Source organism: Rhineura floridana, chromosome 5 (assembly GCF_030035675.1).
Source record: "Rhineura floridana isolate rRhiFlo1 chromosome 5, rRhiFlo1.hap2, whole genome shotgun sequence".
NCBI lineage: Eukaryota > Metazoa > Chordata > Lepidosauria > Squamata > Rhineuridae > Rhineura > Rhineura floridana.
Window position 1 is genome coordinate 74999009 of NC_084484.1, and position 27562 is coordinate 75026570.

The window sequence follows — 27562 nt, forward strand, 5'->3', positions numbered from 1 at the left end:
CAAAGCAGTCTCACTCTCTACCCTCCCCCGCCCCATATGGTTTAAAACGTTAACCGTGTTGTGCCACGGATGTCCCTACTTAGAGAAAGTGGATACCCTTATTGGGGGTTCCTAACTTTTTAGCAGTGGTTCTTAAGCATTTTCTATTGAGAGGGCTTAATTTCGACATTGTGCTAGGGCCTGGTTAGAAATCCATAGGAAAGGCTCTTTGTGACAGTCTCCTTAATTAAAGGCCTTTGCAATTTTAGAAAATGACAAATGTGTCTGAACTCCACAGTTGCACAACATTTGCACAACATTCCCAGTTATTTTCACGTTGGACTTTGATGTTTTGACTTTTAATGTTTTGCAGTCTGTTGACGTCTTTTTCACAGACCTTCTGACACTGGAAATAAGGTTAACACAAATGGAATGAAAGATGACTTTCCCTAGTTATTGGTGAAATCCCCTGGTGGTACTTGTCATTGTATATAGTAGATTTTCCATTACAACTTAATTAGAAGCCCCTAGTCTGTCATCTGATGGGTAGGAGAAGTTTGTGAAATGGTATCTTGTGGTGATTGGCCTGTGTTCTTTTCCTTTTTCAGCAGGACACCAGGTCTGCATTAATAAGCGAAACCAGAAGGCGTTTTGAGGCAGAATGTATACCAGGTTGGTACAGTAAATAAGCATTTTTATATACTATATTTGTTCAGTGCTGCAGCATCCCCAAGATAGCAGATATATATATAGATCTAGAGGATGTATGGCTCTAAGTCCATTGTACAGATTTTCAATGCAGACCACGTATGTTGTGTGTGTTAAAAGAAATTTGACTCTTTGTACCTGGAATCTTTGGACATCAAGGAGCAGAAAAATTAATTGAGTGAAATGCAACAATTTTATATAACCTCTTTTTGTTACTGTTTATCCTCATGTTTTGATTATTCTCTGAATGTCTTTCACTTAAGATTGTTGGGTTGAGAATTGTAAACCAGATGTTGATGCTTCTGTTAAAGGAGGGGTTTTTCTCCCATAGGTGTCATTATTTATTTCATTTCACACCCCAGTGGTGTTCAAGGTAGCATACATGGAATTCCCAGACAATTCTTCTATCCGGGCATTAACCAGATCCAGGCCAACTTAGTCTTGGAAAGGTTGGTTTGTCATGTGCATTCAGACCTCACTCTGGGCCTGATGATCCCTAACTAACTACTGCTTGAGGTATTCCGTTTCCATCAGGGTTCAGAGTTGAAATAGTGTCACAACAGGATATGAATTAGGGGTGCAACTGGTTGGATTTGTATCCATGTATTATGTAGTAGCAAGCACTTTTTTGTGTCCTGCTTGTTTCATTTCACTGCTTCCTTATGAGCAGTCTTGTCTTTTCATCATGACTTTTCCCGGTTTAACTTTGTCTTTGTGGCTGTGCTCTATACTACAGATCTGATAGCTGCCCTCTCCATTTTGGTAGATTGACTTACCAACATTTTTATGGCTTGTCTGACACTTTATGTTTCTTTCATGTCTTGTCAAAAGGCAGGGTATATTGCTCTGATGTGATAGGTAAAAGCAAACTTCAGTGTGGGTTGTCTGTGCAGGGAAGGTAAAAATAAATGATCAAACAGATATTAGTAAGAAAAAGGCTATATACTCTTAGGTGTCTGCTGATATTTACTTGCTTCTATTAGTTAGGTGAGCAATCCGTGAAACTGATTTATAAGTGGAGGCTGGTTGCCAGGTATTTAGTGCTAAACTGTTTAGCTGTCCTCTTATTCCATACACTTAATTTGATACATTCATTACAGTGATCTTCCCTATTGATGCATTATTGTTGCTGCTTGAATCAGCCTTGACATTCAGCAGCATACTTAGCAATTTGTGTCCTAACTAAAAACTACCAGCTTCAGAATAAATTCTGATAAGATTGGCCAGTTATGAAGTAAGTCCCATTGCCTTTCCAACCAAGTGTACATACAATTAATGCCAAACTTTCCTCCTTAAACTCCTAAAAAAGTCTTAACCACAGGCAATGAGGCAAATATAGATTTACAAGGTTGTGCGGACTTCTGTAATCACATGACCTGCTCAGTGTGTTGGGAGAATGAAACCAAAAGATGTGTTAGTCAGGGGAAAATATTCCTCATCCCCCCCCTCACGATTATTCCATTTTCTGATTGTGAGCTAGTGTTTTTTAAAAAGCCACTAACTAATTATATGATCCTACAACATTTCAAGGACGTCTCCTTTCCTGGAAGAGTTTTTGCTGGACCAAATGCAAAGTTCCGTGACTTTTCCTAGTTTGGCTTGGTCACTGGGACCATGCTCCATACTACAGCTCTCCTGATAGCCGCCATGTCCATCATTTCGATGGTTTGTCAAACATTTACTAGATCATAGTTCCTTTGTTTGTCATTTATTTATTTATTTATTAAACTTGTATACCACCCCATAGCCGAAGCTCTCTGGGTGGTTTATAATAACAATAGTTACTTTGTTATCAAAAGACAGGGTAAACATAGTAACATAATTAAAAATATAATGCCTTAGCATAATTCAGGTTTTTGTGTGTGTGATCTTTATTTTGGCATTCAAAACAGTTTTGTAAATACTTTATAATAAATGTACATAAAGTAGGAGCAACGGTTCTTCATTGTTCCAGCATGTTCTCATCAAACTAGTATTCCTGCTTAGACTGTTAGGAATCTTATTTTATATCTTGGTTTTTAAGTCTGGTCACATTTTTAATACTGTTCTTATTTTATTGTTCAGTAAAAATGGATAAATATGATCCCAGAGATGTGGAGAGACTGCAGCAAGATGATACTTGGATTGATAATTTCCTAATATGGCATCATGATGTTATGGATGATACATTAAAGATGATTGATGAAAGCTTTCAGTGGAGGAAAGAATATGCAGTTCATGGTAGGATGCTTGATATATAATTTTAAAAATAGTTGCTACTAGTTCCATGTGCACTCCTACTTTATAGTTACATCCCTATACTTCTGGATTGAGTTGTTAATATTGTAAAAACAAAAGTGCTGCCTTTGAATAAAGAAATTGCATTTTAAACTGAGAAAATGCTGCAAGTTAATAGCATTAAAGCAGGGCTAGAGATGGATTTATATGTATACAAATTATGCATGAGCACAAAACCAACTGTATAGGCAAAGTACTGCCATAAATATTGTAGACTCTCTCTATTCCACAGATTAAAATTCTTTACCTGAAAATAATTCCTGATATTTCAGTTGTTTTTCAATGCCTGATGAGATTATTTTGGTAATTGTGTCTGGACAGTTAAGGCCTCATTCAGTAACCAGGTGCTGTTGTCTTCATTCAATGCTCAAGAAACCAAATATGTATTATGCTTGGTTACCTAAGAACATTTTACATTAAATATTACCTTTAACTCCTTTCCAAGGTCCAATAACTTGTTTAGAACCCTGCAGTTCTCTTTCACAGGATAATCAAAACAATTCTGTATCTAAATGTTGCGTTGCAGTTTAAATAAATGACTTCCCCCACTTTTCCAGAGGGAACCCCTCACTCTTCCCCCATATATTTTCCTTTATGGTTTTATTATAGTATCTGTATATATGCTTATAATAATAATGTTGCTTTTCTGTAGACTTGAGTGAATCTTCACTTCCAAAGTGGATGTTTGATACTGGTATCGTTTACCTACATGGTTATGATAAGGAAGGCTATAAAATGTGTAAGTCTGCCATTTCATGTACTTGCTCATGTATCTCAGTAATCCAAAGGTAATCATGCTTTCAGAGTTGAATAGAAGTAAACCTTATGGTAATACAGAGAGTAACAGATTACTGGCATCTATATTTGAGAAGTAATACAACAATACTGAGATGTATATGACCATCTAATAGGGAGATTGTTGAATAATTTATCTAATGCAGAGATGCAAGGTATAAAGACATAGTTAACTAGTTTATGTGGCCTATCTTCAGTACTGTATGAAATGGGAAGTATGCTTATCCTATTAAGCTTGAAAGTGCTTGTGGTGTGTTGTTTTTCAGTATAGTTTCTTGAGATTTTGCTGTGATCTAGTACAGCCTTTTCTGTTTTTCCGTATAGTTTCTTGAGATTTTGCTGTGATCTAGTACAGTGATTACTGATTCTTCCACCTTCTGAATAAAACTCGTGTCTGATGGTTTCAGGTTTTTTAACATGTTGCTTAGGAAGGCTATCTCTGGTGCAGTCCAAACTGTACACCTACTTTCTTGGGAGTGAGCCCCATTCAGCTCCATAGGACTTCTGACTAGACATGTATATGGTTTTATGTACATGATATTTGTTTCATTAGGAAATTAGTATTTGGTTTAACCATATATAAATGGATAGTAAAGGACTCGCTCAACATGAATATTTGCTTCTACCTCAGCAGTATGTGAAGCCTTGTATTGATACTTCAGAGCATGGGGGAGAGGGGTGTAACTTTATTAAAAGTTTCACATTTTTCTATGTACTGTTTTTCTTCTGTCATTTTATATCTTTCAAAGTTTTAGAATTCAATGACATGAAAAAATAATCTTATAAATAATATATAATAAAGGGAAATGTGTATCTTAGAAAATGGGAGCATCTCCTTTCCATAGTAAATAGAAAGTTCAAGAATAAAGGTGTAATCCAAACATGCGGGGGGGGTGAGTTGGATTGTGCTCAGCCCTTTGCTCAGTCCAGCTGGCCTGCGTCACTGTACAGTAGAGAGCTCCTCCTTCCACCCACCAATTACTCCTGCCAGCAAATGGGAAGACTCTGAAACAGGGCATTCTATTGGAGCATGTGATGGCATTGGGCATGATCTTGGTCTGAATGCAATTTGCCTGCTCCTCCCATCTTCCACACTGGCCTGTGGATGTGGCGAAGGTTTCATTGCTTTGTTAAGCCACACCAAGTAGTGTCCAGGGTTTGAATTGTGCCATAAGTAACTGTTAGACTAACACACACACATTTGTGCTTCTTCCACCTCCACTCCCCCATTAAGTTTGGTTCAGGGCGAAGCTTCATACAAAAGATCCTAAAACTCAATTTGAAAAGAAGAAGCTAGTAGCCTTTTGGTTAGAGCGCTATGCTAGAAGAGAACATGGGAAGCCTTTGACAATGGTGTTTGACATGGCTGAAACTGGACTAAGTAACATAGTAAGTATGCTTTTTATTATTTTTCATTTTGATGTATCTTAAAAAAAACTTTAAAACTGGAAATATCAAACAGCTTTTATGAAACTAATTAGATTTTAAATTAATTCTTTGCCCTTTGGCATCAATCTAAGTTTTCTGGATTGACTTGTTCATGAATTGCAGCCAAAACACCTGTTTAATAAAAAAAAAAAAAACCACCTTGAAAGTACTGCTTACATAATTAGCAGTAGAAAGTGATGTAATCATACATTCTGTTTTGCAACAAGGTTCCATTGAAATTCATAGTATTTAGGGCCTGTTCTCATAACCATCTCAGTGCTATAACCCTTAAAAAAAACCCAGCCCTTGATGATTTTCATATAAGCCTTGTTAAGAGTGCTAGGTGCCTTCTCATACCACATGCAGGTGTTTGTTGCCTCACTGCAGATGATACACTCTCTCAGAGGTCTTTGTCAACCCTATGAACTGATCTGCATATATTGCTGTATTCCAGTCTGCATATATTTTATAGTGTTACTTCAGAATCATCTTTGTATATTTTCAAGGAAGGTGACATGCGTTCTTGTATGAAAAGTTTGAAGCACTTCCTGTTCAGCTCTTCCTTTATCCAAACACTATCCTGAACTACTACTTAAACTTTCTATAACTTTAAAAGTGATTTGGGGGAGTTGAGTGCTCGAACTGTTAGACACAACTTCCTTTGAGGTTTTGTAAAATATATTTATTAGTAGGATTTAATTTTTGTTAATTGGTAATATGTCTTTATTTTAGGACTTGGACTTTGTCCGATACATCGTCACCTGCTTTAAAGTTTATTATCCTAATTACCTCAGTGAGTATGATAGTACTGTACGTATTATATCATAGATGCAGAAAATAAATGGGAAAAAGATTTTTTTTAGAATAAGGTGGGAGCTGCCAGACATGGAAAAAGTTGATTCCTGAAAAGGGAAATTTGGAGACAAGTGATAGCAGTGTGCAGAATTTATAGAAGCATTATAAATGAGTAGCTGCTGAATTGGCTGCAACTTTTATGCTGTTCATCCTTGCCCTTCATAAATATTTTGTCTGCAAAATGGATCACAAGCTTATCACAATAAGCATAAAATGGATTGATCTCTATATATGCTGGATGGTACTTTTTTTTACAGAAGCAGAAATAATTCTTCACAGCTGCCATGTTCACAGCATAGTCTTTGAAGAGTTTGTGTCAATTGGGAGGCTTCACCGTGCAATTACTTTAGTCAATCTGATATTCAGTTAATTAACAAGACCATTCGCAGACCAGCTCTTACAGTCATCAGGGTAATAGTTCCACAAATAGTTCTGGAATCCAGCTGGCTCTATGAGTCTTTCCAGGGGTTCTATCCTACATAAATATTTTTTAAAATATACCTGTATGTGCTAGCTAAATTGTACAAGGGTCCAAAGAATACTGCCCTGTGAACTGTGTGCACTGGAGCTTTTCCAGTCCCCCTTCTCGGTATAGGTTGTTTTATCTCCCTGAAAAGCCACTCCTGGAAGTGCAGTGGAATATAGGGTATTGCAGCCAGTGGGGGGAGGGAATGGGCAGGTAACACACTCCTATGGGCATGTGAAAGTTTTTTTGTTGATTTATAAATCTTCCACTGCAATCCTATACCCAATTACCTGGGAGTAGACACAAATAGGATTCTGCTTTCAATGTAGACTTTAAAAGTTTTGACTACTTCATTTTATTTTTAATGTTTTTATTAGCTTTTGGGTTGGTTTATTTCTCAAAGTGGGAATGGGGTATGCATTTTGTTCATAACTTTATATTATATTGATTGATTGATTGATTGATTGTACTTATATACCGCCCCATAACCGAAGCTCTCTGGGCGGTTTACAGTATATGTCCCTCTGTATAATATATGATTACTTATGTATTGATTATTAATTTTGAATTATTTTACTAATAACGAAGGTGATTCTCACAAAAAAATCTAAGCTGTGGCCTCAGAAAATAGACATTGCAAAATGCTGCAAAAGCTCAAAACTGGCTTTAAAGTGGGGAATTGAAAGCCGCTGCATTAGCGGAACGCCGGAAAGCGAAGCGCCGGTAAGCGGGGCCCTACTGTACAGCCAGTGGAGAGGACCTGTAATCCTATTTCTCTCCTAGAGATGGAGAAGCATTCAGCTCCATTGGAATTTAATATCGGATTCCCAATAGTTTGTATATTCGCTTTCTGTGGCATACAAATCATGAACACTGGTTTTTCTGGATTTTGTTTTTTAAAAATCTTCATCCAGTATAATTATATCTATGAGGATCCAGCAAAGCATTTTCACCCTGTTCCCAAGCAAGGCGGGGAGAGAGAAGGTGCAGTGTCGGGAGGATACAGGTGGTGGGGATGGTGTGTGTTTGGGTTGGTTGTCGGAGTGGATCTGGTGCTTCTCTACTCTCAAATGAAATGTAAGGGTATGGGAGGAGGTAAGGGGAGAGTGATAAGGGGGCTTCTCTGCTGGGGCAAGGAGGGAAGTTGCAAAGCAGAGATGCACTGGCTGTCCTGCCCCTCTCACAGTATCTTGCTCCCTTCCTCGCCTCTTTCAAAGGCCAAGCAGACTTTCCTGGGTTCTCACCGCTGCCTTGCTGCCACAGTCCAGCTGCTGCTCTTGTAAATTCTCCTGCACAGCCACTCAGCCAAGGCAAGAAAAGCTCCTGGCAGCTCTGTGCTGCTGCTGCAGCGGCTGTGGTGGGAGAATTTGCAGAAGCAGTGGCAGTGACAACAGGACCAGCAGCAAGAACCCAGGAGAGTTTGCTTAGCCTTCGAAAGAGGTGGGGAAGGGAGCAAGACCGCCACCACTTCAACACCCCTTTGCTCTCAAACTCTGCCTCTCTAAATGTGAAACTGAGAAGCCTGCTCTTTGCTTTGCTAGCGTAGCAGTGAAACTGATTAGGTGGTCTCTCACTTTCTTCTATTTCTGGGGGGAGGAGGGTCCAGTACTATTTGCAAGGAGGAAGTGAAGACGGGGGGTTGAGTTGTGTGGGCAGCACTAGCCGAGAGAAAGCCACTTCCCTTTTTGAAAAAAATCAGGCCAGTAGGAGTAGAACATAGAGGAAAAGAAACAAACACAAATTGAACAGCCTGCCAGTTTGATGGAATGCAATTGAACTGGAATTAAAAAAGCCGATCCCATCCCTACTCTCTCTTATAGCCTTCACTTCAAATCATGATTTAAAATCCTGGCAGAGGATTTTAAAGCTCTTAAATGTGTGGCTTTCTTTGGTTGCGTCCAGTATATGTCATTTTTGGTCTTTCATTTTAGTTTCCACTGTCTATCACTACTTCTGTGTCAGTACATGTTTAACTGCTACATTAGCACCCCAAAATCAGATAAAAATATGTCCTTTCTGTAAATCAAGAAATGTTGCCTGAAATGAGTGTTTAGTACAGTAGTCATTTAAATCATTCAGTAAGCTTATGGGAACAAAAAAAGTATTCTATTGTTTTTACAGCAAAAATTGTGATCTTTGAATTGCCCTGGATAATGAACGGTAAGTTACAATTTTAACTTACAATATACAAACTGTAATATATAAAATTCCCTTACCTGTTTGATCCTAGTAATCAAGTATCACCTAAAATAATAGATTTCTGAACATAATATAAATTTTATGTCCAATATTTGATAAAATTATGATCACAGGTCTCAGCCAAATTATTCTAGATCAGTCCTACAGTATCTAATGGGGCTAATCTGAAATAAATTTTACATTATGGTCTGTGAAAACAGTAAAACTCTTTTCAATCTATCTTCTTTTACCCAGCTGCTTTTAAACTTGTGAAAAGTTGGCTGGGTCCAGAAGCAGTGAATTTGCTGAAGGTGACCAATAAGAATGAAGTCCAGGAGTATATCAGTGCTGAATATCTGCCACCCCATATGGGTGGGACTGTAAGTATATTGGTGCACAGAACTATTAGTGTAGTTGATAATCATATTTCTGTTATGCTAAAGGAAAACTATATAGAATGTATGGAGTTATTTGAAACTAAGTAACAGTGATAATACATTTGCTCATTTGCTTTTAATGATTAATTTGTGATCTTCTGTTTTGTTTTTGGTACTGGTTTTTGATTTTAGCTGTTTTTATAGTTTTTCAACCATTTTCTGTGTGTGATTACATTCATGCTTTTTATTGATCTTGTACTTGTGAGCCTCTTTGAGGATTGTAAAGTTGAAAGCCAGCATATAATTATTTAAATTCTAATTTAGGTTCTGCAATCCTCACAATCATCAAACCACCTCTTCCAGAGTAGTAGAAGTACAGTTCTAGAGAAGGGGAGGAAGCGGTTGGCTTCTGGGCCAGAGAAGCCCACAACTCGTAGCCTGGTAGCAAATTGGCAACCAGTGCAGATTTCAGAACAGAGGTATTATGTGCTGATAGAGTCTCATTCATGTCAGCAATTGTGCTGCAGCATTCTGCACTAACTGCAGCCCCTGGGTCAGGTTGTGCTGCATGGGGATTTCTGTGACTTTGGCTAAATGGCTGCCAGGATTTTTTTAGTTTTGGTTAGGTATCCCCATGACATCACTATGGCACGTCCCCATGACATTCAAGGTGTGCTTTCCATGTTACAGGTTCCAAATAGTACTTGTTATGCTCTTGTAAGAAATTGTTCCTTTAGTGTGGCAGTACCTACGCTTTGGAACTCCCTGCCTGTTTACATTAGGCAGGCGTCTTCATCGTACTTTTTTTGGCACCTGCTAAAAACATTTTTGTTTAGGCAAGCCTACCCAGGCATGTAGAAGCTATTCCATTTTTAACTCATTGTTGGTTTTACTATTGTGTTGTTTTAATTCCTTCTATAAACCGCTTTGAGGTTTTTTACAATAAAGCGGTATATAAATGTAAATAAAATTCATAAGTAAATTTTGGAGTCACTGTGTCCCTTGGGTCTCGTTCCTGTTTCATACCGAGAAACCATCTAGCTCAATGGACTAGCACTGGTTCTCCATGATTCCAGGCAATAGTCTCTTCTAGAGATTGACTTTGGACCTTTGTGTGCAAAACATGTGCCCTGCCACTGAGCTACAGCCCTTCAAAGTGTCTTTTAAAATTGTTCATTTCAATTCACTGATGAATGCACAATATACTAGGGCAGATTCACACCATGCATTTAAAGCACATTCAGGATACATTTGAAGCACGTGAATCCCACCACAGAATTCTGGGAATTGTAGTTCGTTAAGGGTGGTGGAAACTGTAAATGTGAGGGGGAAACTACACTTCCCAGGATTTTTTGAGGAAAGTCATGCACTTTAAATGCGAGTTGGATGTGCTTTAAATGTATTATGTGGATCTGCATTACTTCATAAACAATCATTTTAATTAAATTTTAAAATGGAAATAACCTATAAATTTTACTGGGTGACCATGGGCTACGCTCCATCTCTCAGCTTAATCTACCCCTCTGGGTGAAAACAACAGAGGGGGACCATGACCACCCCAAGGAAAAAGAGCACACTTAAAATGTAGAAGAAATAATAAATTATAACCATAGTGTGAAATCAAATACATATCAAAACACAGTATGTAGAAATATTTGTATATGCATGAATGTCAAAGATGTTTATTTACACAGCCTGTAAAGATATTTATAGTGCAATCCTATGCATGTTTACTCAGAAGCAATTTCCAATGTATTCAATGGGGCTTACAAGGAAGCATGCACAGGCCTGCAATTCAGTGATAAAGAACTTCACTCACCCAATCCGAAATTCAGAATCATGCCACTTTAAGCTGTTTTGCAACTGTTTTGTACTTCTTTTTATGGTTATTGGATTTTAAATGGCTTTATTTCTTTTTTTGTGAGCTGCCTTGGTTTCCAACCCTACCTCACAGGATATTGGAAATATTCCATCTACACACACACTGGAGATGTAAAAATACATACGCCCCATATAATAGTTTATTGTCAAAACCAGTTGGCCATTGCAGAATATTTTTTTAAAAAATAAGCATTAGTTTTCTGCCAATTAAAAGCAGTGACACCAAAGTAAGTCCTGCCTAACTGCTTTAAACAAAAAAGGATCAAAAGGGGAGAGAAAGATTTACAACACAATTCTTTTCTATATTCACTCAAAGTCCCATTGATTTTCAGCACAATCCTTATCATGTCTACTCAAAAGTAAGTCCCACTGAATTAAATGGGTTAGCTCCCAGGTATGTGGAATTATCATTGCAGCTTTACTCCCAGAAAAGCTTCATATTGGGAAGGTTTTCAAAAAGACAAATAAACTGCCCTCTTCAGCAGAGTCAAAATTTAAACTGGTTTCACCCCTTAATTAGAAAAGTATAACACTGCAGCATGTACACTTTTTAAAAGTTCTGTTCAAAAATTATTTGAAAGATAAAATGTATGCCATTCTTCCAAATAATTAAAAAAACCCTTTGTACACTTTTATGCCTACCAAGATCCTTCTGTGATCTTCTGTTGTAGTGCAATCCTATGCATGTTTACTCGGAAGCATGCTTACTGAATTCGTGATGTGAGACCAGCAGGAAAAGGAAACTAAAAACTTGAAATAGGGTTTAGGTATTGCCTCGGGGTCAACAACTCTTGTCAATCACAACCTTGACTTCACTTGTTGACGAAAGGGCAGGGATTAGAGCAGCCAGTACTAACAGAAGGTTTTTTTGGGGGGGGGTGACACTTTGGTGTGTTTTTTTAACCAGACCACCTGGGAACTTTTTTTAAAATGAAATTTTAAGAGTCTGGAGATTAAGGCGACTTACCCAGAGAGAACTGTGATGCCCTTCCCTGGCTCTCCCTGTCAGGTTCCTACCTGCTCGTGGCTACTGCCTGTCACTAGGCACCACCAGGGACTCCACCAGTCCGGACTGTCCTTTTTTATGGTTTCTCTCCCCGCTCTAGCACAGATCTCAACAGATCCCCCTGCTAGGCAGCACCACCAGTCACGTCCTATAACCAGTAGTCCCAGAGACTCGGCCTGAGTCTCCCTCAATTAGGTTACCTCTGTGACTACATGCTTAAGCTGTCCCAATCCTTTTGATTTACTCAGACTGCTTGTGGTGTTATTCTTCCCTTCCCCGCTGCCACCATTTGTTATCCTTCAGCCTTGGTATTTACCTTACCCTCCCTTCTGGTCTGTGAAACCCCAGCCAAGGATCAGGCCTTTGGTAAACCAAAAGTATTTATTGCATAACAAAGATAACAAGATTTCTTTAAAAGGCACTTAAGCATATGGTTACATCTATTCCTGAGGTACTGGTCTTAGTATTAATCCGAACTCCACCCTCTCCTCACATCCACCAACTCTCCGCACAATCTCCTCTCAAAACCCACCAAAACAACCCACTAACATTCACCACCCCCGTCCACCCAGATTTACCTGTCATTCTTCCTTTTATACTGTCAGCCATTTTAAACATTCAGCCAATCGTCCAGCATTCTACTGCCCATTCACTCCCCCTTCCTCTTTCATTCTACTTACCATGTATCTCCTATACAAACAGCACTTACCCTATTTACACTAATACAGGAACATCACAAGAACCCCCAAAAACTTGAGTCTCCGGTTGAAATCCGGAGACCTGGCAACCCTAGCGGCTACCTTCTGAACGGAAGGGAGGTGTGTAAAACAAAGAAAAAAGCCAAACTGGGAGAAATGTGAACTGTTTCTTTTTATTTGGTTTTCGGGGGAAGTACGTTTCCTAAAAGGCAAGCATTGCTGGAAAGCATGAAGATGAAAGTGAAAATAAAGAGGGAATAGCTCTCGGGATCTAACTCGTGAATAATGGTGTTGACAAACTGTACAATTAACTCAGAAAACAATAACATCTCAAAGTAAATATTGCATATACATTTGTTTAAAGTGGTGAGCGGTATCCAGTTTCTAATAATGCTATTCCATTCCTGCCAATTTTGATGAACCTTGATAACATTTGTTGATTTGTGCATAGCTGCACTTCCACATATTTGCAAATCATGCTTTAAACTTGGTTTTGTGCAGAAGCTCTAGTATTTAACATAATGATCTCATTATTTTAATCGTGTTGTATTGTATCCAGAGTATATGTTAAAAGAAAGAGCAGTGATATTTATCTGGGTTCCTTCAGAAGGAAGGGCAGGATATACATTTAATAAATAATAATGCTAAAATAAAAATCTAACTGAATATCCAAAAATCTTTTCCATTGGGATTCTTAGATCCACCCCATTTTTTTGGTGCAAAAAGACAACTCTTGTTGCTCTTTTGAAATTGCCAACAAATTGAGCTGTATCCCTTATTCTGTTTATCAATAATGGGCTTTTATGCCAACATATCATTTTAATTTTTTCCAGTATCCACTTTTACTGAGAACTTTTAATCATTAGTTCATATTTGCGTCTGAATATTTTGCCAGACTTCAAGCCAGAGAAGACAATTATTTACACTGGAGATAATTCCATACGTAGCCAGAATTTTGCTTCTCTGTTTTTTATGCAGCACATTCTGCTTCCATAGAGAAGCCTCTTTTTACATTAAAAATTACTTATTATTTAGCAGTAGAAACTGTCATGCAGTGTTCTGAGGGCACATAGAATCATTGAATCGTAGAGTTGGAAGGGGCCTACAGGGCCATTGAGCCCAACCCTCTGCTTACTGCAGGAATCCAACTTAAGGCATACCCGACAGGCTGTCCAGGTGCTTCAAGGTAATTGGCATATCACTGTAGCAGTTAGGAAGTTTTTTCTGATGTTCAGCCGAAATCTGGCTTTCTATAACTTGAACCCATTATTCCGTGTCCTGAACTCTGGGGTGATCAAAAAGAGATCCTGCCCCTCTTCTGTGTGGCCACCTTTCAGGTAATTGAAGGGTGGTATCATATCTCCCTTCATTCTTCTCTACTCAAGGCTAAATATGCCCATTTCTTTCAGACCCTCCTCATAGGGCTTTGTTTCCAGTCCCTTGATCATTTTTGTTGCTCTCCTTTGAAACTGTTCCAGTTTGTCTGCATCCTTCTTAAAGTTTGGTGTCCAGAACTGAACGCAGTACTCAGGATGAGGCCTAACCAGTGCCAAATAAAGCGGAATTAGTACTTCACACAATTTGGAAGCTCTACCTATGTTAATGTAGCCTAAAATATCATTTGCCTTTTTTGCAACCACATTGCACTGTTGGCTCAACAATTCCAAAATCCTTATCGCATGTAGTGTTGCTGAGCCAAGTATCCTCCATCTTACACCTGTGCACTTGGTTTCTTTTTCCTAGGTGTAGAATTTTATACTTATCTTTGTTAAATTTCATTGTTTTCAGTCCAATGCTTCAGCCTGTCAAGATCACTTTGAATTTTGTTTGTGTCCTGTTTGTTTGTGTTTGGGTATTAGCTGTTCCTCTCAGTTTTGTATCATCTGCAATTTGATAAGCATTCCCTGCACCTCCTCATCCAAGTCATTAATAAAAATGTTGAAAAGCACTGGGCCCAGCACTGAGCCCTGCGGTGCCCACTCATTACCTCTCCCCACTTTGAGAAGAAACCATTGATAACCAATCTTTGAATATGATTCTGTAGCCAAATGCGGATCCACCTGTTGTTCCATCCAGCCCACATTTAGCTAGCTTGCTAATCAGAATATCATGGGGCACTTTGTCAAACTTTGCTGAAGATGAGCTAGATTGTGTCCACAGCATTCTCACAGTCTCCCTGGGAGATTATCCAGTCAAAAAATGAGTTAAGGTTAGTCTAGCAGGATTTGTTCTTGACAAATCCATGGTGGCTTCTAGTCATCACAGCATTATTTTCAAGGTGCTTACAGACTGACTGCTTTATAATCTCCAGGATTTTCCCAGGGATTGATATCAGGCTGACTGGTCTATAGTTCCCAGGTTTCTCCTTTTTGCCCTTTTTGAGGATAGAGACAACACCAGTCATCTGGCACTTTACCCATCTATGATTTCACAATATAATAGACAGTGGTTCCGAGAGTTCTTCAACTCTAGGATGCAGTTTATCGGACCCTGGAGGTTTGAACCTGTTCAAAGTGATTAGGTATTCCTTGACCATTTGTCTATCGATCTCTTTTTTTTTTTTGCAATTAATTTTTATTCCAATTTTCAAAACCAAAACAATACAAAAAGAAAACAACACAAATCAATAACTAGTACAATACAAAAAGAATATATATATATATATAAAAAAGAAAGAATATTGACTTCCGATTTGTCATAGTTCAGCTATAAATCTATAATATATATCAAACCTATCTCTTAATAGATTATAAAATCACCTTCCTTCAGCGGTTATCTTAGTTGGTTTCAAATCTCATTAACATCATATCATTTTAATCTTCCACAAAAAGTCAAAGAGAAGTTTCCAATCCTTGAGATATATGTCAATCATTTTTTTTTCTAAATAAACATGCCAGTTAATCCAACTCATCAAATCTACTAAGTCCAGTAATTTCAAATCGCTATAATTCAGCTATAAATCTATAATGTATAACAAACCTATCTCTTAATAGATTATAAAATCACCTTCCTCCAGCGGTTATCTTAGTTAGTTTCAAATCTCATTAACATCCTATCATTTTAATCTTCCACAAAAAGTCAAAGAGAAGTTTCCAATCCTTGAGATATATATCAATCAATTTTTTTTAATAAATAAACATATCAATTAATCCAACTCATCAAATCTACTAAGTCCAGTAATTTCAAATCGCTCTTCTGTCATTATCCATATTGGGTCCATCTTCCATCTTTACGCACCCAAAAATCTTGCTGTCATAGTCATATAATAAAAGTCTGATAGGAATTTCCTCCATCACAGATATTTTCTTGCCATCAAATCCAAACGTATCACTGAAGTATTGTTGCAAAGCCGCATCTCTGTTCCTCTTTTCCACATGATACACTAGTACATCTCTTGAAGATTTTTCCATTGACACAAAACAGGGATTAATTCTGTTAACTTTCTCCATTTCAAGTTCCATCAAATCCTTCCAGTCCAGGAATTTTTTTGAACCGATAATATCTTTATCTCCAATCTCTTCAATTCCTTCAGGGACAGCACTGAATTCCAAACTGTAATATTTGTCTCCAGGATCCATCACAGCCAGGAAATCCAAATCTTTTTTCATGTCCATAATTAAGCCAATCTCCATAGTTTGAACCTTGCCTTTAATTTCTCTTTCATCCTTTTTTTGTTTTCCAGATCTATCTTTATTCTCCTTTCTCATAGAATCCTGAGTTTCTTTCAGCTCCTGTCTCATTTCGTGAAATTCAATTCTCCACGCTTGTCTATTATTTCTCAGTTCTTGTTTTATTGAGTTAATCCCATTCATTATTTTCTGAAACATGTCTAGAGATAAAGTCCCTTCTTGTACATCCGTGATCTTCTTAATTGTCATTCTTAAAGCCAAAGGAACAAAACTCCTTCAATTATCAATGTCCCAAACAAAGAGCAGCTTATTTCTTTAACCAGTTACTAAGGAGTTAATCTTTCCAACCAACTAACGTCACACGCTAGACAGCCCTTATCTCTTATCTGCCCAGAAGTGTAAGAACGGCTTTAGTTCACAGCGTCCAAATAACTAGTAGCAGAGAGAATGAGCAGATTCGTCAAAAAAAAAAGTAGATCAGGAAAAATAGTCCCAGCCATATATTACACAAAAGTCTTATAAATCAAAAAGATTTCTTATCTCTTCCAATCAGAAATCTCCCATCCGTTGTAATCTTTAAAATGCTATTTTCCATATCAGCTTTTTGCAATAAAAAAAAAGATAAGCTATTTATATTTTCTTCCCCCTTAGTTCCGTGAATAAAAAAAGGAAAGTCTTACCTCACCTAGGTTATCTCAATTGCTATTACTTTGACAAATCTCTTTAGCTGTATAGATAAGAAAATGATGAATGTAGACAGGAGGATGTTTGCCTGTTAATCCGTAAAAAAACCCGGATCACTTATCCAGCTGAGCTAGCATAAAAATCCTCGCTCTGTCTGAGCTGCTGGAAGACAGACAATTCTGACGAATTCCAGACTCCAACAATCAAAACAAAGCTGTGTGGGAAATCTCACGTTTCTTCCTTATCCGGAAGAAATTATCCCCAGTCAGAAAAGAGCCTTCTGACTGAATTTAAACTGGATAAGTTTCATCCAAGACGGAGCTCGTCTCAGAGGCTGCACAGGCGTAGGGATCCTCCTGGGAAGTCCCAACCATTTGTCTATCGATCTCAAGCTCCAAATCCTGCCCCTTCAACTTGTACTTCATGTTTGCCAGGAGGGTCATAGATCCTCTTTTGGGAGAAGACTGAGCCAAAGTAGGAATTGAGCACTTCTGCCTTTCCTTTGTCATCTGTTATCATTTTGCCATCCTCATTGAGTAGCTCTACCACCATTTCTTTTCTCTTACACTATGGATGTACCTGAAGAAAGCTTTTTTTGTTGTTTTTAGCATCCCTTGCTAACTTTAGGTCATTCTCAGCTTTAGCCTTCCTGACACCATCCCTGCACTTCTGTGCTACCGTCTTCCTTTGTGGCCTGGCTTTCCTTCCACTTCCTGTATGTGTTTTCAGGTCATTTCTAAGCTTTATGTGAAGCCATATTGGCTTCTTTTGCTGTCTTCCACCTTTTTTCCTTGTTGGAATTGTTTGCAATTGTGCCTTTAGTATTTCCTTTTTGGAAACTCTCACCCATGTTGGACTCCTTTACTCATTAGAGTCGTTTGCCATGGAATTTTGCTTATCATTGTTGTGAGTTTATTAAAACGGGCTTTCCTGAAGTCCAGGATACACGTATGGCTACTTTCAGCTGTTGCTTCCTTTAAAATCAAGAACTCAAGTATAACTTGGTCACTTTCCCCCAGAGTTCCCATAACTGCCACTTCAACCACTAAGACATCTCTGTTGGTTAGAATCAAGGCAAGAATTGCTGACCCTCTAGTTCCTTCCTCCACTTTTCTGTAGAAGAAAGTTATCAGCATCACAAGTCAGGAATGTCTTGGAGAGGTCATGTTTGGCAGAATTTGTCTCCCAACAGATAACGGGGCAATTGAAGTCCCCCATTACTACTACATCATGCCTCTTTGAAACAATGGCAATTTGCTTTTCAAAAGTTTCATCTTTCTCTTCTCCTTGATTGGGTGGTCGGTAGTAGACTCCAATCACCATGTTCCTTTTATTCTTTGCCCCATTTTTTACAATCCAGATACTCTGAGTGAGACTACCAAGCTCATCCTCCTGTATTTCCGTACAGGGATATTTTTAACTTATAGTGTGACTCTGCCTCTCTTTCTATTCCTTCTGTTCTTTTTGAACAAGTTATATCCTTCAGTTGCTGTATTCCAGTCATGGGAGTCATCCCACCAAGTTTCAGTCATACATCCTATTACGCCTGTTATATTCCTGCTTGGGATTGCAGCTAAATATTTTAGTTCCATTAAATGTAATTAACTGTAATTTGTTAGGTGTACTGTGTAAAAAATGTCAGAAACACAATCTAAACACCATTTCTCACTCATTATTTAAATTTGTGGAATAACAGAAAATGGCTAAATTAATGCGGATTAAATGGGCATTCTAAGCCAGGCTGTAGATCCAGTGATACACTATATATTTGTGAATGATTTGGTAAGTCGTATGTAATCTTCCAAAGCTAAATGTAGCAATACAGTTCTTGATATTTTCCACTGTTTAGAATGTACAAATAAAACTCCAGTCTGTTTTGTGGGTCAAAAGAGGGAAAGGATGGTTCTTGTTTATGCGTTGTTAGGTAGTTGGTGATTTTGTTTGTCTTCCACTACGCCCTCCATAATATACTAACTTCTTTGTATTATAGGATACCTTCAAGTATAGTTACCCTCCATTGGTTGATGATGATTTTCAAACTCCATTATGTGAAAATGGGCCCATTACTAGTGAGGATGAAACCGAAACCAAAGAAGAAATAGACATGGAAAACAAAGAGAGTCTAGATTCTAATGAAGAACAAGCACCTAATTCAAAAAAGGTATCCCTGAACTGAAGGATACATAGAAAAGAATGTTATATAAACTGCAATTTGACCGCAGTCTTCCAAGCATTTACTGTTAATCAGTACACTGAATAAAGTCTAAAGAGTAATTCATTGGTTATGTCTTGCTGTCAGAATGAAGGATCCAGGCCCAGAAATTGATCTTTACTGATCCTCATATTCTGTATATGTGAGCATATTGCTTAGCTGATAGCATTTGCACCAGTTATCCAGGAATGCTATCTGAAGGGGGTCCTAAGTTCTTCTGGGATACCAGGAGACTTTTGCCCAGAGGTGGCATTTCACTGTCTTTCTGTTTTGCTTCCTTCCCCTTATATGAAAATTAAGAGTTCTTTTATGGGGCATACTCACATTTTTAGAACTCTCCAGAAATTATTTAGGTGATACCAAGTTCCTTGGCCTTTTTTCTCATGAGCTTGTCTGAATCTGGACAGGACATACAGAGTTCATGTCTGAACTAGAGTAGCTTTGGCCCTATCTGTGTTGGAGTTGCTCCAATCTCGTTACTTTTAGCCTTAATTCTCCCAAAAGTCTCATAGCTTAATTGCTGACACAGATTCTCATTAATTCCCTAGGTTTGGCACTCAAAGAAGGTGTGTATGTGACAGTACTACTGTGTTGCTCTCTTTTGTCTCAGTGACTTGGCAGTCATATTTACATGAGTGCTTGTTGAAAGTCACACACTTATATGCACTGTACCGCAGTAAGTGGCAGCATCTACACACATTTTTTAAAAAAAATCATACTGTTTATGGGTTACCATGAAGAGTTAAATATACCTACTTATAGGTTCTCTCCGTGGTAAATGTTCCTTTCCACTCAACACATTTATTTTGTGCACTATAATTTCTTGCATAATGTTGTTAACTTTAGAGGCATACAGTATATTCTGTCATGCTCCAACAGTTATTTATGTTCTTACATTGTTATACCCCTTTATTCTGTCATGGACGCCAAGGCCTGTGTCTTCAGACCATATCTGGGACGTGACCCAGAGTGGGCCTATGTACATACGGGCTTTCTCAGTTCCCATAATCAGAGTAAACTGGCTATACTCTGGGACAAAATTGAAACCTGCCTCAGACACCTGGGTCACCAGGATCAGGCCCTATCATTGTGCAACCCTTTTATTCTCATATATATTAATAACTACTTGTCACATTAATAAAAGGTTGGAGGGGAAACAACACTAGTTTTGTAGACAACACTGCAGAGGGACAGCCCGCTCTGGGTGGTCCAACTTCTGCTGCAAAGGTCCCATGGGAGATGTGCAGCAAGTCTGTTCACAGACATTTTATGCACCCCCATCAACATTCCATTTTCTGTTGAATATATTGTTTAAATGTATGCAATGACTGATGGTGTAGTTAGCCTTAAAAACATGGAACTTCCCCTCCTGTTATGTTGTGTCTTTGCTTATATTGACTTCTATGGCATCACTGTCACTTTAGCTATCTCCACCTGAAATGTGGAGGAAGGACTGGGAGCTGTACAGCACGACATGTCAGGAGGTGTAGCATTGTTGTGTGAAAGAGGAAGGAGGGATATTGAGTAGCAGTAGCACTGTGTGTCTCATAGCATCTACTTCTGCCAAGATTAAAAGGAAGCTAATAATAGCAAAAGGCAGCTATAAAAAGGGGTTGGTGGTAATGGTTTTTGCCAAGAATGTTCAGTCTTGCAGTCAGAACAGCCAATTAATATCTAGCTCTATTATGAAGGCTCAGGATAGGTAACTCAGCATGTTGCTTAAAATAACCACCCACATTCTCAAGATGCTGACTCATACACATCTACACAAAGTTACTTAATTTGCATTGTTTAAAATGGCAACATTAGGATTTCTGAGGAATATGGAATATGCTGAAATGGAGTAGGTGAAAAAAAATATATCAAAAGATAGGACATGGCAAGGCATATGAATTTTAAAAGTGTTCTCTCACTATGAGAAACCAAACGTTGATTTTAATAGTGAAATACCTTCAGTAAGTATAATATTTACATTCTATCAAACCAAAATACTTTGTTTCAGTATCTTTAATTGTGAAGTGGTATGTTCATTCAGTTAATGATGCAGAGTCTGTAATATGCAATGCCATTCTACTTGATGGTGAAATATAATTGATTCCTGAGTGTATATAGATTGTGTTTCTTGTTTCTGTTTGCTTAGGCAAATTTTACAGAACAACCTCCAAAATCAGAAGAGTATGAAAAACAAGATTCCAAAACAAAAAATGCAAAGAAAGCACTTACCACTTTCAAAGGACCTTTATTACACATCAGGTATTAGTAATAATAACATTAAAATTGTAGGTCTTTCCTTATTGTAATAGCACTGCTCCATGTCCTGAAAATTACTGGAACTTGAGGGGAAATATACTTCACATTTTAAGAATTACTTGACTTTGTATGATTCTGAGGTCCTCTGAAACTTGTGATGTTTCTTGGCGTCATTGATTATATCACAAGGTACTATTGGTGATAAGAGTTCAGAAGGCTATATTGTAAACAGGTACTTTATTACCAAGGTTTGTTTGTCTTTCCCCATCTTTGATAGACATCTCTCTTCTCCTCCTCCCCCCCCCATATGTGTATACACTCTGCTGGTATTTAAAACATCCCTCACTGCTTCAAAATTGTATGACTTATTCTGACTGAGTAGCTATGTGCAGAAGCATACAGCTAGGTAAGAGGCTAGATGCAGCAAGTGCCTCCCTCTTGCCTGATCATTTCCATTTGTCCTGGGCAACAGGAGGAGAAAGCTTATTTCCCTATCCCCCCCGAAGGCAAGCTTGTTGACTTCCAGGTGCTGATGGAGCTGATGTGTAGCAGATAAGAAAATTAACTCAAAGTTAAGAAGTCCTTCAAACTGGATAGTTATAGGCAAAATTAAACAAGCCAACTTCAAACCATGAGAAGGGGAGGAGGGACCATGCAAGCCTAATATTTTCTGTTCAGGCTTGTCCATGTAGTGCTAAACCATGGTTTAATGTTTCATGTGAACCAGCCCACTGCCTCAGCCGCTCTTTATAATATGGAATCACATTGTCTACCTTACTTTGTTAATACAAAGATTAACGAGGTAACATTGAGCTCTAAATAAAAGCTCAATGAGTGTCTTGGCTGTTGGGAGGCAAATACTAATCTCTGTTTCCCCTCATCCTGGCTGCTGGGCATCACTTGTGTTGCCCTTTATACATGTATATCAAGGTTGCCTTTCTCCATCCCTTATAGTAGTGGTTCTTACGAAGTAGTCAGTACCTGAAAGTAATGTATACGGTTCTACTGTGGGAGTAAAATATTGTATCTTAGAAGTAGGGGAAAATGAGATTTAGAAACTCTGGTTTAATTATTACATTGTTAATTTGTATAGTACTGAATAATCTGCAAATGAGCTGTAACATTTATTGTTAAAGTGTAGATGATGCTTAATTTTTCTTTGTTAAATTTTTTATATACTGTTAGATAAAATGCGTACAAAACATTCGATGTGTAGTAAGAATTTGAAAGCATTTGAAAATGTGATTGTTGCACTGGAAATCTGAATTAAAGTTTTTGTTTATACAAATTTGGTATCAGTCTAGATTTTGGGGAAGCAATGCAATCTGTAGCTTTGACTTATTGTAATGTAACTTACACCTGAAGTCAGTGCCACACGGGGCTTTAGCATGTAGTTGAAGATAATTTTTAGAGGCTAGGTCTATTCCAGCACAAACTTCTAATGTGCATTAAGAACATTCCACCAAAGAAACATTCTTCATGTGAAATGATGAATGGCTGTGAGTTTCATCACTTCCACTTGTCTTCAAAAAAGGAAATGTGTATTTCTGTTAGGTTTTGCATGATGTGCATATGTCACTTTGACGTAGTAGCTGTAGGCAACCAGGAATTCCATACAGGTGAGTGAATGCATGAAATTCCTTGCAGGTAAGTGAGGGGCTGGCAGAGGAAGGACTCTGAAACCAGGCAAACTGCCAATATAAAAGTTCAGTTTTTCACCCCTTCTCAGCCAACCCCCAACAGGCTAGGAACTTGTGGACGTGCAAGACTGGCCTATGTGTCTGCATAATTCATAGGGTATTTAGGGGCAGGGGGAGATGGAGTAGAGATTCTAATAAAGAGCTACTGTCCTAGCATTTCCCCTCCAGATCTAACGTGTCATAATTTGGACAAAATATATCCCCACATTTTTAAAATTCATATTGCATTCTGAGTGTTGTAATATAGATATGTTGGTGTATAATTCACTATTGTAATACCTATTGGCTGGGATCCAAAGCACCACCTGACTAGTTTGTGCTTGTGTTTCTCAAACAGCAATCCTCTATGCTATGTGTCAAACCTCTTCTAAAACTGAGGGTATCATAGGAAGTAGTTTGTGTTACAGTATGGGAATCTATCTCTTAAAGGAGAAAAAGAAATATTTTACATGCCCAAGCACTTAGGTGCATGCAAGGTAGTTCTTTGGGTCCCAGGTACTGAGATAAGTGTGCAAAGTACTAATATTTCTGCTACATAATAAAATAGAAAGTGCAGACTTTGCCTCAATGTGCGCAAAACCCTTTCATTTTGTCTTAAATGTTGAAATGATACAAAACTATGGGGAGGTTCCCAGGCTCAAGTGTTCCAGCATGTGATTTTCATACCCAAGAGCCAGATTCAATCTCCATCATCTTCCATTTAAAAATTATCTCAGATAGTAGGGCTGCGAAAGAGTTTGGAGAGCTGCTGCCATTCAGAGTAGACAGTACTGGGCTAGATGGACTAGTGATGTGATTTCATGTAAGGTAACTGCATATATTTTCTACTTACCCAAAAAGATTAGACATTTGTTTTGCCCTTGGCTAGTTGATATTCCATGATATTTAGTTTAAATACATGTGTATTTTTCCAAAAATATTTTTTTGAAAACTTAGAACCCAAAATGAATGCTTGATATGATGGGAAAAAACAGAAGTATGAAGTGCTTGTTAAGTTAAAATCTAACTGTAAGGACTGTTAAAAGCCTTCACCCATAACAGTATACTTTTGAGGGATTAGATTAGAGCCTGATAATGACGGATAGTGTTATAAATAAGCATGGACTTGATTTTTCACAAAATAACGGAAGTTTGCAAACCTGAAATACAAATACTGTAAACTATTTGATTTTTCATTAGTCCAGCAGAAGAACTGCATTTTGGGTCCAAAGAAACCGGAGAGAAGAAATGCTTGATCGTTCTAACAAATGTGACCAAAAATACAGTGGCATTTAAGGTAAATACTTTGTCTAGTAATTAGCTTGGCTGAATAATAACAATAATACTTCATTAAATTGTGTTTGGAAGATATGCATGTTTTTTTATGCTAAGCTGAAGAAACTTACTGTCAAACCCAGAGTAGATAAAATGGTCCTAAAGATCCATTTTTTAACTATCACAACTAGATAACTGGACCTAAAATGTTTATCTCGCTTCAATATTGCAGTGAAACCTCAGATAATAGCTGTGAAACTTAGGAAGAAAATAAGCTAAGGAAGAACATGATAAACAGTGTTAAAACTAATAATTATATGGAAAGAGTGAGTGGTGAGAGATTTGTCTCCCTCATTATATTAGAACTGGAGGTCACCTAATTAAGATTTGGCAGCACTGTACACTGAGAACAAAAGAAGAGTAATTTGTTTTGTTTGACTTAACTTACATAATTCATTATGATACTTGCTTTAAGAATTTAAGAAGAATTCACTAATAGGCAAAACCCCTTGTGGTTTAAGAGTGTGCCTATAGCCAACAGATATTTCTACCAAAGTTCAAAAAGCAAGGAAATTGGGCAGCTATAGTGAATACATCAGGGGAGCAGGAGACGACCTCCTCTCTGAGATACTGTACTGCCCTACAAATTTGTAAAAATGCAAACACAATTTGGGTTGGTCTTCCATTGTCTAATCCACTTCTTCTGTAGCTTGGAAGAATTTGGTAACACGTACCAGCATTTCACACCCATTGAGGATGCTTACTCCTCACTTAGCTATTTTTAGGTGTTTTCCCCTTAAAGACTTTAGTACTTCTCCATACCTCCCTCTTCTGTGTAATCCACCCCTGAAGATTTAATTTTGCTCTTTTGATAGAGCTAAATTGATAATTTAGCTCAGAAGCCAAATATCCCAAGTACCGCATTCTGGACACAAATAGGGAATAGATAACTTTTTGTTCTGCTTGTAAGCTTGAGAGTCATCTAGCTGGCTGCCTTTTTAAATGGGAAAACTGGTAGCTTTTAATATAGTTTCACCATTTTTAGGTGAGAACAACAGCACCTGACAAATACAGAGTGAAACCAAGTAACAGCAGTTGTGAACCAGGCACATCGCTAGACATAATAGTATCTCTTCATGGAGGTAAGTAAAAACTCAAATAGATGTGGATGGATGAAATAAACAAATTCTGTAATGTACATTACCACCAATAATGCTGGAATTCTAGGTATGTTTACTAGGAAGTAAGTACTGTTACCAAATACCTGTTCATACATTATATCACTGCCTTTAATCATCTGTCTAGTCGGAATCTCCCAGTTAAGCATTTTGTCATTCCCCATGGTGATGGGCTGAGGCTGTTTCCAATCTTTCTCAGGTGGAATTCCAAAGGCCAAAATATGGTTGAACCAAATTCTCTAAAATGTTATCTTTGGATTTCCAAGTAAAAATGCTGTTAAAGAGGCTTGGATTTCAAGTGGTGTGCTATTTAAATGGCCAGTTGTACCCAATTTTTTCTTGTCATCACAGCTTTATTTGGCGTCTGTAAAAAGAGTTCCAATGAGTAGCATGCTTACAGATGCACCTTAAGATTTAATATGGATCACAGAATCATAGAATAGTAGAGTTGGAAGGGGCATCAAGTCCAACCCCCTGCTCAATGCAGGAATCCAAATCAAAGCATTCCTGACAGATGGCTGTCCAGCTGCCTCTTGAATGCCTCCAGTGTCGGAGAGCCCACTACCTCTCTAGGTAATTGGTTCCATTGTCGTATGGCTCTAGTTAGGAAGTTTTTCCTGATGTCCAGTCGAAATCTGGCTTCCTGCAACTTGAGCCCATTATTCCATGTCCTGTGGGTGACGACCTTTCATGTACTTGAAGAGTGCTATCATATCTCCCCTCAATCTTTTCTTCTCCAGGCTAATCATGCCCAGTTCTTTAAGTCTCTCCTCATAGGACTTTGTTTCCAGTCCCCTGAGCATCCTTGTTGCCCTCCTCTGAACCTGTTCTGGTTTGTCTCCATCCTTCTTGAAGTGCAGAGACCAGAACTGGACGCAGTATTCAAGATGAGGCCTAACCAGTGCTGAATAGAGGGAAACTAATACTTCACGCGATTTGGAAACTATACTTCTGTTAATGCAGCCTAATATAGCATTTGCTTCTTTTGCAGCCACATCGCGGTGTTGGCTCATATTCAGCTTGTGATCAACAACAATTCCAAGATCCTTCTCACATGTCGTATTGCTGAGCCAAGTATCCCCCATCTTATAACTGTGCATTTGGTAGAACTTTACATTTATCCCTGTTGAATTTCATTCTGTTTTTTTCAGCCCAATGCTCCAGCCTATCAAGGTCCCTTTGAATTTTGTTTCTGTCTTCCATGGTATTAGCTGTGCCCCCCCCAATTTTGTATCATCTGCAAATTTGATAAGCATGCTCTGTACCTCCTCATCCAAATTGTTAATAAAAATGTTGAAGAGCACAGGGCCCAGGACCGAGCCCTGTGGTACCCCACTTGTTACTTCTGCCCAGTTTGAGAAAGAACCATTGATAAGCACTCTCTGAGTACGATTCTGGAGCCAACTGTGGATCCACCTGATAGTTGTTCCATCCAGCCCACATTTAGCTAGCTTGCTAAGAAGAATATCATGGGGCACTTTGTGAAAAGCTTTGCTGAAGTCGAGATATATTATGTCGACAGCATTCCCACAGTCTACAAGAGAGGTTACCCAATCAAAAAATGAGATAAGATTAGTTTGGCAGAATTTATTCTTCATTAATCCATGTTGGCTCCTAGTAATCACTGCCATTGTTTTCAAGGTGCTTACAGATTGACTACTTTATAATCTGCTCCAGAGTTTTTCCAGGGATTGATGTTAGGCTGACTGGTCTGTAGGTCCCTGGTTCCTCCTTTTTGCCCTTTCTGAAGATAGGGACAACATTAGCTCTCCACCAGCACTTCACCAGTCCTCCACGATTTTGTAAAGATAATAGACAGCGGTTCTGAGAGTTCTTCAGCCAGTTCCTTCAATACTCTAGGATGCAGTTTATCGGGCCCTGCCGATTTGAACTCATTCAAAGTGATTAGGTATTCCTTGACCATTTGTCTATCAATCTCAAGGTCTAATCCTGCCCCTTCTACTTCATGTTTCTCGGGAAGGTCATAGACCCTTTTTGGGAGAAGAC

General features: G+C 38.3%; 1 protein-coding gene across 4 annotated transcripts in view; it reads left to right on the forward strand.

The window, feature by feature from the left end:
* MOSPD2 (motile sperm domain containing 2) overlaps nucleotides 1-27562 on the forward strand; it is a 36082-nt gene that overhangs the window by 816 nt on the left and 7704 nt on the right. For 3 of the 4 annotated variants that reach the window (XM_061627165.1, XM_061627162.1, XM_061627164.1), the window contains exons 2-12: nucleotides 588-651; nucleotides 2752-2907; nucleotides 3617-3703; nucleotides 4994-5148; nucleotides 5920-5980; nucleotides 8630-8668; nucleotides 8942-9066; nucleotides 18952-19122; nucleotides 21314-21426; nucleotides 24303-24399; nucleotides 25423-25519. In XM_061627165.1, the coding sequence (XP_061483149.1) occupies nucleotides 2757-2907; nucleotides 3617-3703; nucleotides 4994-5148; nucleotides 5920-5980; nucleotides 8630-8668; nucleotides 8942-9066; nucleotides 18952-19122; nucleotides 21314-21426; nucleotides 24303-24399; nucleotides 25423-25519 (1096 nt within the window). In that variant the 5' untranslated portion in view covers nucleotides 588-651; nucleotides 2752-2756. The remainder of the gene's footprint in view (nucleotides 1-587; nucleotides 652-2751; nucleotides 2908-3616; nucleotides 3704-4993; nucleotides 5149-5919; nucleotides 5981-8629; nucleotides 8669-8941; nucleotides 9067-18951; nucleotides 19123-21313; nucleotides 21427-24302; nucleotides 24400-25422; nucleotides 25520-27562) is intronic. The other variant, XM_061627163.1, reaches the window with a different exon arrangement.